Consider the following 12,417-nt stretch of genomic DNA (forward strand, 5'->3'; position numbering starts at 1 on the left):
TAGTATCTACCAATTATGAAGATTAGCTGAGAAAATACATGTAACATACTTAGAAACATGCCTGGCATGTAGTGAGTGCTCAGTACTTTGCTGCTGTGACTATCCCCTCGTACCTGGGATCTAACTCTACAGGAGGTTTTCAATTTACTCCCTCCTCTGGGTTCCCACTGCCACAACTTTAGTTCATACTTTCGTCAGCTTACCTACACAGTTAAACAGCTTCTCAACAAAGTCACCCTACCATAAGTCCTGTTCCCTTCTGATGTTCCATTCACATTGCACCAAAATGATGTTTATTAATTTTTTATCTTTATGATATAAAAGTTGTTGAATAATAAATTCAACACTATTAAATGTTATTTGAAAATTCAGTAAATCCTAAAGAGATCATATCAGAACACAGAAGTAGTCCTCTGCCTCCATTAAACCATTGTAGCTGTGGGTTTTTTTCCTGATATTTACCTTTATATTTCTTACTACCATGTTTGGATTGCTTTTTCTTGATGATCAGTTTTAGATAGATTCTCTTGTCTTACTGTTACCATAGTTGAAAAGTTAATTGTTTTTCTTTTATACTTTGGTCCCATTCTCCCAATATTGTTACATCACTATTTTAGTTACATTAGTAGTCACTGTTTACATTATAGTTTTTACATAAATTATTACTGATCTAAAGCCAAGTAATAACACTAGTATTCTTTTCTTGAATAACCTTTTGGGTTTTTTCTGGAATCAACAATTGTCTTTTTTTTTTACTTGCTTAGTTCTCTGTGCACCTGTAACTTTCAGAGGTACTCACTGAAAGTTAAGGCCTCTCTGTTGTGGCGTAATTAATCAGATACTATGTCAGTTTGTTTTTTAGCATACGGCCATGACTCCTGATACCCTGTCTTCCAATGCCAAACTGTGCTAGGCAGTTCTTTGTACCCAGTTCACAACTGTCTTCCTTGGAGGGCTTCTCTTCACCAGTCTCCTGTATTGGATTCTTTGCCTTCTGGGTTCCAAATTGGCCCTTTTTATTTGTTTATTCCTTGACGTTACTAAAACACACTTTCCACCAGTTTCCAAAGGAAAGATTCATCATGGAAAGTAAGCCATTTGTGTGCTCCAAATCTTTTCCACCTTCACACTTAACAGAATTCTGTAAAACCATTTTTTAAGGCATTGTACCATTGCCTTGTAGCTTTTAGCACTGCTCCTAAGGAGCACAGTTTTGTTTTTATTCCTAATTCTATATTCCGTATTCTTTAATCCTATGATGTATGTAACCTGGTGTCTTGTTTTGTTAACTATGAAATATTTTAGGAAATTGTCTTTATCCCATATGTTGTGAAATTTCACAGTGCTGTATTTTGGTAAGAGTTGTTTAATTGTGCTAGATTTTTGAAGGATCTGTCATCTAGGAAATTTCTTTGTACTACTGGATAGTTTTCCCCTTTCATTTTTCTATATTCTCTAAAACTCCTATTAAGCAAATGTTGGATCTCATAGATTCATCAAATATTTTCATATATTTTTTTTACCTATTTTTCTTTTTTTTATGCTTTCTTATATTCTCATGTTTATCTTTCAACATTTCTGTTAAATGTTTTTATTTTTGTTATAGCTTTGATTTTCAAGAGTTCTTTCTTACTTTCTGGTTGTTTGATTTTCTCTAACATCCTTTCTTGTCTAATGGATGTAATATATCTTCTCTCTGAAGGAATTATAGAATTTTTTTTCCCCTTTATGCAATGCCTCTTTCCTCTAAGTTCCTTTTCCTTCTTTTTGTTTTGTTCTGCCCTTTATGTTCTAGGCTTCCTCCAAGTTTCTGGTGATCCTTAGCCAAATGGTCATATTTTAAAAGTAAGGGGTCAGGGGTGCCTGGGTAGCTTGCTTAAGTCAGTTAAGCATCCAGTTCTTGATTTCATCTCAGGTCGTGATATCAGGGTTGTGAGATTGAGCCCCGTGTCAGGCTCCATGCCAGGTATGAAGACTGCTTAAGATTCTCTTGCTCCTTCTCCCTCTGCCCATCCACCCCTTTTCCCCCTCTTAAAAAAATAAATAAAAATAAAATTTTAAAAATAAAAGTAAGGAGCTGAAAGAACAGATTGCAAGCTCTAGGTGGCTAGCTGCTGATTATATCTCATTGCAGGGTATTCATATAATAAGCTCTCCTTTTCTTTTTTTAAGGTTTTGTTTTTTTTACTTATTAAAGATTTTATTTTTTTTTAAAGATTTCTTTATTTATTCATGAGAGACACAGAAAAGAAAGGCAGAGACATAGGCAGAGGGAGAAGCAGGCTCCCCACAGGGAACTCAAATGTGGGACTCAATCCCAGGACCCCAGGATGACACCATGAGTCAAAGGCAGACGCTCAACCACTAAGCCACTCAGGCATCCCAGGATTCTATTTTTCAGTAAACTCTGCACCCAACATGGGGCTCAAACTCATAACTCCAAGATCAAGAGTCACATGCTTTACCATCTGAGCCATCCAGATGTGCCCAGCTCTCCTTTTCTTTAGGGAATTATCAAATGTCAGTATCTTGAACTCTTATTTAGGGTCATTTGATTAATCCATAGATGAACTCTCCAACTTCCTGCTTGGGGGTGGCTGGTATGAGTAGGTCACAGAAAATTGACTGCTGGTACCCAGGGAGCAAGGCAAGGAATCCACCAGTCCGTGTGCTGGCTTTCACTTAATCTCTCTGTTTTCAGCCTTTATTCTCACCTAGGCCTTCCTTTGTACTTGGAATCTCAGAATCCAGTAGTTTCTCCAGGGAACAAATGGGCAGGTGACTGCCAGTAAGAAGGGCAAAGGAATAAGGAATAAATCCCTCCATGTACAGACTTTGATCTCATGATTTCTTCCATCCTGCCCACTTAATGCATGAGCCTTTTTGAGACTAGTGTGACTGAGCTGGACTTTCATTGATATCCCCTTTTGCAAGTACTTTGTTTATACTTTTATTTACTTGCAAAGTCATTTACCAGTCTTCATCTATTTTCTGTTTTCCAAAAATTTATTATCATAACTGGTCCTGTCCTCCCCCCACAACCCCCATCTCCTCTGATGTTCTTTTTGTTCTTCTGAGTTTATACTTTTTTAAAAAGTTCGTCTCTGTTATGTAATTATGATTTCAGAGGAAAAGGAAGGAGACACATGCTTTAATTCTCCATGTTTAATCAGAAATCCAGAACCAGTTTCATATTGTCATTCTTATCAACCCGTCTATCTTCTTTATCATATAAGCCCTTGAACTACTTTTCTGAAATCTCATGTTCCAATATGGATTCAAACTAGGTACAGAATGACTTGCATACATGTTCTTTTGGGTGGTTATAGAATACTTAAAAAGGGCTGATGAACCTTCAACATAGAAACGTTATAGGGAAAATTACAGACAATTACAGAAGAATATCCCTAAGACCAAATGATGCACAAAGAATACAGCATTTAAGAATATGACAGAAATCAATGAGATCGAAAAGTCTGTAGTTAACATTTCTTTGAAAAACAGGTTAAGCAATGGAAAGCTCTCAAGAATATAGCACAAGATAAAAAGCATTGTTACAGTCATAAGATATAGTACAGTTGGCTCTATAGATACTATGCCAGGGTGAGTTGAGAGGAAACTGAGTCCACCTTCATTCCTCCATTACATACTGCTAAATTAAGAGCAAATGAACAGTGCAAAGTCAGGGAAAGATAATGCCTGGTGTCTCCTTGCTTTATCCCAAATAAAGCCAGCTGGGATGATACAGTACAGGAAATGACTATGTCAAAGTAGATAAATTAGATGTATTCCTCAGTGTCTAGATAACAAATAGTGTGTATCCGAGGTTAGGAATGGTGCCAGTTGGCCTGAAGACAAAATAGGCATATCCAGGGATTGACATACTCTTCCTGCTAAGGGCTGTATAGTAAACACTTTAGGTTTTGCAGGCAAGTGATGATCTCTGTCACAACTTTTCCAAAGTTTAAACAATAAGTATATTCTATTATTAAAGGAGCATACAGTCTAAAGGTAATGGCAGGCATTGAATAAAGTATGGTGATATTAAGAAAGCAGTAATATAGAATTCAATTTGAATTTTTTTTAAGATTTTATTTATTCATGAGAGATACACGGAGAGAGAGAGAGAGGCAGAGACACAGGCAGAAGGGTAAGCAATTTTCCTGCAAGGAGCACGGTGTGGAATTCGATCCCAGGATCATGCCCTGAGCCGAAGGCAGACACTCAACCACTGAGCCACCCAGGTGTCCCAATATGAATTTTTTTTCTTTTTTAAGCAAGGCAACTTGTATTCGAGGTCAAGAATGCCTATCTGAAGAATTGGCATTCATGTTGAGACCTTGAAATTAGCTAGATAAAGTAAGATTGACGTACTTTCCAGACAGAGGAAATTGCCTTTGCAGAAGCAGAAAGGCAGGGTGGTAAGGGTGGCATGAGAGGAGATTGCAGCAGTAGACAGGGGTTGGATTAACAAGGGCTTTGTAACCTAGCACACACACATTTTGCTCCAGTGAGCCTGTAAAAACAATGAGTTGCTGTTCTGTCTGCATCCCCTCCCTTGTTGGAAAGGAAAGGCAGTCTACAGACTAGATAGATATATGAGAGAAGTTGCCCCGAGACTGAAACTTGACCATGGAAACTTCATCAATCTCTATATAACTAATGGAGTGGTAATTTTCTGTTCTCCATTCACAGGAGTTTTTTGAGAACCCTGCTTTTCGTCCTGATGGTTTGAAACTCTACCCTACCCTGGTGATTCGTGGAACTGGGCTTTATGAGCTGTGGAAATCAGGAAGATATAAGAGTTATTCTCCTAGCGACCTGATTGAATTGGTGGCTCGGATCCTTGCTCTTGTGCCTCCGTGGACACGAGTGTACCGAGTGCAGAGGTAGTATGATATCTCTTAGGCCAGAAAAAAATCAGTGATGAGTCTGTCTGTTTAATTTCTAATGAGAACAGTATAATTTAATATTGAGGAGTTTGATTTTTTTTTTAATTAAAAATGAGACCTGGAATGCTGTCTACACATAGACAGGGATGAAAATGAAAGGACAGCATGTCCAAGCCACTTTGCCAGTATCTTATTTATTCATGTATTCATCTCTCCATTGATTCATGCACCAAGAGACAGAGTTACAATAGCATGTTGTTGGTTCCAGGATTTCTTTGCCAGCCCTACTTCAGTCTGGATACAGTAGTGCGTACGGAAGGAAGAAGTGTCTGTTATCCCTGTGGTAGAGTCTCTGAAGAAAAAAAGAGTAGCAATAATCATTCTTTACAGATATTAATGTAAATATGGAGAAAGAGTAACTGATTCCTGATGGTGTGAAGGAGATCATCTTAACTTTTTTTTCCCTAAAGGAGAGAAAAACTAAAATCTCATTTGCATTCATGCCTTTTTTTTTTTTTACAAGATATATAACATTGACAAAAAATTTTAAGAGCCATAAAATTACATGTGTACCTATAATCCTGACAAAGGCATTCCTGTATTTGCTGGTCAGGAAGGCATATTTCCACCACCTTGCCAAAAGCTACCTGGATTCTAGTATAAATAAAAGGTGAAAAGATGACTAGCAAATGCATGTACAATCAGTTGCTATATTATTCCACTAAACACAAAAATTGTGTGCCTGATAATATAAAATAATGAACACTGAAAATTAAGCAGAATGATCAACTAAAGGAAAATTATCAAGATTATAAAATCATGGATTTGCTTAAAAGTTGAAGGATGTTTACACCATACTTCTGCCACAGCATATTGATTTCTTAAATTTTTTTAAATTCTTGTCTAGGGCAGCCCAGGTGGTTCAGCGGTTTAGCGCTGCCTTCAGCCCAGGGTATGATCCTGGAGGCCCGGGATCAAGTCCCATGTCAGCCTCCCTGCATGGAGCCTGCTCCCTCTGCCTGTGTCTCTGCCTCTCTCTCTCTCTCTGTGTGTCTCTCATGAATAAATAAATAAATAAAATCTTTTAAAAAAAATTTTTAGGGATCCCTGGGTGGTGCAGCGGTTTGGCGCCTGCCTTTGGCCCAGGGAGCGATCCTGGAGACCCGGGATCGAATCCCACGTCGGGCTCCCGGTGCATGGAGCCTGCTTCTCCCTCTGCCTGTGTCTCTGCCCCTCTTTCTTTTTTTTTTTTTTTTTAAATTTTTTTTTTTTTAAATTTTTATTTATTTATGATAGTCATACAGAGAGAAAGAGAGAGGCAGAGACACAGGCGGAGGGAGAAGCAGGCTCCATGCACCGGGAGCCCGACGTGGGATTCGATCCCGGGTCTCCAGGATCGCGCCCTGGGCCAAAGGCAGGCGCCAAACCGCTGCGCCACCCAGGGATCCCTCTGCCCCTCTTTCTCTCTCTCTCTCTCTCTGTGTGACTATCATAAATAAATAAAAATTAAAAAAAATTTTTTTAAATAAGTTATTGTTCTAATTTAAAGATTTAAATTGCCTATATGATCTCTTTTTTAAAATACTGAGGAAAACTCAGCTGCCAAAACTGTTTGCATTGTCCTTCCACTTCTTTTTCAACCCTTCTGAAACAACTCAATTCAAAAGACTTTAGAAGTTGTTCAGCGAGACACCATCCACACTGAAGTAGGTAGCCACAGGGCTTGTAGGCTGTTCTCGTGGAGCAGGCAGCAGTGTGCTGTGGTCTCTGGCAGCCCGAATGTGGTAAAAAGTGCTTTCTCACTGAGGACTGGGCTGGCGCTGGATGTCAAAACTGAGCAGGGTAAGGAGCATATCTCAGGGAGTGCTGTGGCGGTGTAGAGAAGAGGACAGCAACAGAAGATTGGTTTCTTGCAGAGGGCTGATCTAGAAAGTAGGTAATTAAGGATAATGGGAGTTGGTTTTGTGTTATCTGGAATGGAAATTGCAAGTGTGAAAAAGGAGAAAATTAGAATGTACCACATGGTGTTTTAGAATAGGAGATACTGGTGTGAACTCATGGTTTTTAATATATAGGTAGATATAGAAATAATTGTAAATATGTAATAAGTAATAAATATAGTATGTGTATCCTTTTCACAGTCTGTTGAATGCCATGTGGGTTTTTTTGCATTTTTGTGCAGTTGGTGATTTCACTATTTAAGATGGCCCTTAAGGATAGTACTGAAATGTTGTGTAGTGTAAGTGCAAGAAGGCTATGATGTGCCTTACAGAGAAAATACATGTGTGAGATAAGCTTCATTCAGCCATGAGTTATAGCCCTATTGCCTGGGAGTTCAGTGTTGAATCAGCAATTACATATATAGGGTGTTTTTAAACACATGTGAAACAAGGCTATCAGTTAATTAAAATGTTGTGACTAGAGGCTTACAGGAACCTAGCCCTGTATTTCCACTAGGAGCAATGTTTTAATATTCACTAACTCAGCGTTCACAGCAACTTTGTAGAACATAGTTACTATGAATAATGAGAATTGATTGTACGTTGTTTCAGAGTACCTGCCTACAACATGCTTATTAATTACAGAGCAGAAATAAGTGACTTGACTATGGAGAAGACTGGCAGCTAGTCAAAGTACATATCACCAGTACTAGTATAAGTCAATTATGTGCCACATTATAGTATGACAGTATCACTTCTGTTACTCATAATCTGAATATAATTATAAAACAGCAGACAATCCCAAATTGAGGGATATTCTAAAAAAAAGGGGGGGGTGAAATCTTCAAAATTAGAAGAATTAAAGAAAGAGTTTCATTTTGAAGGAGACCAAAAGGTCATGATACCTAAATACAACACAAGGTTCTGACTGGACTCTTTTGCCATAAAGGACATTATTTAGACACTGGTGAGCCTGCAGTAGAAATACCAGTAAAATACCAGTGTTAATTTCCTGATTTTGATGGTTGTATTATAGCTGTATAAGAGAACATCCCTATTGTAGGAAACACTTTATTCAGAGGGTGTTGGAACATCTTGTTCCCAATTTACAAGCAAATAATTTAGGAAAATAGTTGCTTGTATGACACTTAGGACTTTTTGTGTAATTTTGAGATTGTTTCAAAAAATGTAAATTAATACAATAGAAAACAAAGATGCAATAGGTAGTATTAACAAAGACAAAAGATTATTTGCATTTAACTGACTTAAAGCAACTAGATACAAGTGAAGATACTACTTCCCAGCAGGAGAGCATGGCAACAAAAAATCTACTGTCAGCTTAATGATAGTGATCTTATCAGCTTTGAATATCTGAGATACTCACCTGGCCATTATTACTCATGGTGAGCCCCAACAGACATTTCCTGCATGGGGACCAGTGTTGCTGGACTAACCCTTATACTGCTTATTACAATTGCAGGACACACTTCAGCAAAAACCATCAGGGGACTTTGAGAAACAAGATTTCTTATTCAGATGTCCTAGAGGACTTATTCAAATGTCCTAGAGGATACCCAGCAAACCTGAGAGGTACACAGTGAGCTTGAAGGGGGAAGAGGGAAAGGCATGAACCTGGGCCTCTGCCTTTATTAGGATCCAAGGATGGAGTGTCTAGGGTTTTGTGCGTTCACTCACTATTGATTAAAGAATAAGAATGGGAATTAGGGTGTGATAAGGAAGATAACTGACTCAGATGGTCAGTTATCTAGGTTACCCAGGGCTTTCTGAAAGAGGGAACTTCATGGGGGAAGGGGTAGTCTAATTCCTTATCTGGTTGTTTTGTTAGTAGCTGTGTCACACAGCTGCAATATGTTTATTCAGGAAGGATGTCTTTTGAAATGAATGCCTCAGCAATCAAAAACTTAATGTCAAGCATTTATACTACAGAAAGTTTAATGTCAGGCACTTAGACTACAGGGTAACCAAAGAGCACAGAAGATAATACTTCCCAACAGCAGAGCATGGCAGCAAATATCACAGAGTAGATAGAAATTTCACAGCCATAGACATCATAGTTTTCTTACCATAAGTAACAAGGCATAGCTCACACAATTAGATGAAGAATTTGCATTCACCCCCTTCACATTCAGGTTTAAATTTCTTACTACTATAACCAGTGAGTCAAAAGAAACAGAGATACTGCTCTAACATTAAAAGCTTAAATTATAAACTATGAAGTATCACCGTGGGACATTATCCTGGCCTACCACCAACTAAGAAAATAAGGACTTTGAGAAGAGAAGAGCAGCAAAATAATCTCTGTAGGAAAATTGTAAAGGCGTCATGACCAGAAGAATTAAGAATATGTGTGTTAATATAACCAAAGGTTGTATGATGAGAAGGGCATAATATTATGGATAACCAACATGAGTCTGATAAAACAAACCTCCCTGTTCTCAGTTCTCTGTCATGACCCCATTATAGCTCTCTCTGGAGAATCCAGCAATAGAAGTGTCCCCTCGCTGTAATTCCAAGGGGCCAAACTGTCAGTACTACTTCTCTATCAATATATCACTTAAAAGATTTATGCAGAACAAATGATACAGGTGGGTTGTAGGCTTAAGAGTTTGAAGTGACACTATTTTATTACTTCACATACGTGTGGGTGAATGAAAACTCAGCAGAATGCTGTAAAACAAGAGGTACAATCTCTTTTAAAATGTAGAATTAGTAATGTCCTCAGACTCAAAATTTATTTCAAGATCATGATGACTCATTTCCAAACAAAGCACATGCCTTTGGTGGAGTCATCTTGAGTCTACCAATGATGTCAGAGTTTCATGCTTTGGGACTGATAATTTACTTAATTTTGATTTTTTTTTTTTTTTTAGGATTTTATTTATTTATTCATGAGAACATAGGAGAGAGAGAAAATCAGAGATGCAGGCAGAAGGAGAAACAGGCTCCATGCAGGGAGCCTGATGTGGGACTCGATCCTGGGTCTCTAGGATCATGCCCTGGGCTGAAGGTGGCGCTAAACCACTGAGCCACCCGGGCTGCCCCTTAATTTTGAATTACTAAATTTGATATTTACTTAATTTGAATTTGAATTCAAATTATGATTCTATCATAAATCATAGAATTTATGATGCTATTTATTTTTTGTGTGTGTTTTTAATAGAACTATGATACTGCTAAACAAGTTTACATTAGAATTCTTTTGTTTTGTGTAGCTTAATTATGTGGACTGATGTAAACCATGTTTCCCAATAAGCATGGACAGAATTCCTCAAATACATTACCTTATGTTTTGTATTGAAATATTATTATGGCTACCTACATAGGGATTTATTCAGATTTATGTGTTACTACTTTTAACCCATTTTTATTTGCATACTCTCTTCGTATATACTGCATAAAAATCTATTCAAATTTATTTCACATTAACTTATTTTTTGTTATCAATAGTCACTGAAATTCTAATGAAGACTTTACAATGCTGAGGTAGAGTGTTTCTGTGTACCCCTGTTCATTGATCTCAACACATTTCTTTTGGAGCATGTGATTTTATATTTTTTTTCCAACAGGGTTTATAGAATATTACTATCCAGAACTTGTATTTTCTACTTGAGGTCCAGCCATACAGTACTGTATTTATAGGAACAAAATAACTTCTCTGTAAAGCTATTTTAAAAGCACTTCCAAATATATATTTTTAATAGGCTTATATTATTTTTCCAAAAATTTCCTTGTATAATTAGGATGCATCTTTACACAGCAATACATTTTTTACACTGGCAAATATTCTCTTTGCTTTTTTGTGCTCCATTTCTTATTAAAGACTTAGAATAATCTCCATAGTTATGATTTTAATGACAGCACAGTTGTCTAGCATTTTAATTTGTCTCATTTAGTAAACTGTTCCCTGATGTTGGACATTTAGGTTGCTTCCAACTTTTTTTTTTTTTAATCATTATCCTGACCTCCACTACAGCTAAAATCCATGTACATAGAAAAATCCATGTAATAGAACTTTTTACTTTTGCTGAAGTCATTCATTAGAGTAGTATAATCTAGGTAAAGAATTACTAATGATAAAGATCTTTCTATGATAATGATGAAGATGAATATACTTTCTGGAACAGGGAGAGTATAAATAAATTTTATGGTTTTAATATGTATATATTGATAATGGTTTTCCAAAGGGGTTAGGATAAGCTACTAGTTTAGAGTAATAAATAGTTATTATTTATTGCAATCTCTATAGAATCAGATGCTTATATTTTTTATTTACCTAGGAGTTTTAATTTGCATTCTGTAGTTATTAGTGGAGATTAACATTTTTTTCATGTAACTGATTATTATTTGTGCTGCTTCTTAAAGCACTTGTCTGTTTATATATAAGTTGCCTGCCAGTCATGGAATTTGGATCATAAAGGAGAAGGTGCTTTTTATTGAGATAACTGAAAGAAAATGTCAGTTTTACCTTTCAGAGGCCTTTTGAATCATCTTCATTCTTCAGCGCAAATATGAAGGCTAGGGAGACAAAAAGCCAAGTCCATGTTCACATAGTACACTTAACAATAACAGTGTGATAGCTGTGTTGTTCTGGTATAACAGCTTCATGTCTCAGCTTAAAAACCTTATATTCTATTTACTCATGTTTATATTTGGCTATAGCCCAAATTTGGTATATCTGGACCTCTGGAAGGAAATTTGTATTGACAACTAGATGGTAAAATTTTGAAATAGAGATGCTAAAGAAATTGTTAGTGAATAACTCAAGCATTATATATAAATGTATACAAGAAAAGGCTGGGTCTTTAGACACTGTTAAGTAACTGAGAAACCTGTTTATAGGCTAAGAGAATCATATGGTTTTGACTCTGCAATGTTTCCTCTAGCCTCAGTTTTAGACTTTTAGAGCAATTCTGAGAATTTAGAAAACTGACTAAAAAAAAAAAAAAACCATTGACAAGGGAGAAAAGTCTCCTCCCGGAGTGTTGAATGTAGGTAATTATAATTTTTTTGTTGTTTTAAGCCATAGTAAAGGCAGATCATATGTGTCTTTTTGTTTTGTGCCTATAGACTATCTAGCTATACCTATGTAGGGTCACCTGGTGACAACTTCTACCAATTACAGGCAATAACTTTTGTGTTGACTGGTGAATCTAAACATACAAGGAGAAGAAGATCTTAGGAATTGTCTTTCAGACCAGTGTTAGAAGGGGACAGAGAAAGGAAAGTAGGAGAGAAGGTATTTCAAGTGAAAACACAATGTTTTATATTTGGCTTTTTTTTTTTTTTTAGTACTATATTTTACTAGTAGATTACTTGATTTTTTTAATTGAACATTTTCCCCACCTTAACTAATTTATAATTTGTACTTTTAATTTTATGACACTTGAGTCAATACCATCTTACTAGGTATTTTTAGGAAGTAGTATTCTAATAGACAATTCTGTATTGTGGCCCTGAAGGGTGCAGTGAATGATTAAATGATAAATTCTGTCCAGATCCATAATGGAACCACATTAAAGTGCTGCTGCCTGCAGGCTCTTTGACAGCTGTCTGCCTCCATGTGA

At 36.7% G+C, this 12,417-nt stretch overlaps 1 protein-coding gene across 4 annotated transcripts in view; it reads left to right on the forward strand.

Annotated features, from left to right (window-relative positions):
- The window catches only part of ELP3 (elongator acetyltransferase complex subunit 3), a 91,231-nt gene that overhangs the window by 49,531 nt on the left and 29,283 nt on the right, over positions 1-12,417 (forward strand). For all 4 annotated transcript variants that reach the window (XM_026007863.2, XM_072719568.1, XM_072719569.1 and 1 more), the window contains one exon: positions 4,696-4,889. In XM_026007863.2, the coding sequence (XP_025863648.1) occupies positions 4,696-4,889 (194 nt within the window). The remainder of the gene's footprint in view (positions 1-4,695; positions 4,890-12,417) is intronic.

The sequence above is a fragment of the Vulpes vulpes genome, chromosome 9 (genome assembly GCF_048418805.1).
Source record: "Vulpes vulpes isolate BD-2025 chromosome 9, VulVul3, whole genome shotgun sequence".
NCBI lineage: Eukaryota > Metazoa > Chordata > Mammalia > Carnivora > Canidae > Vulpes > Vulpes vulpes.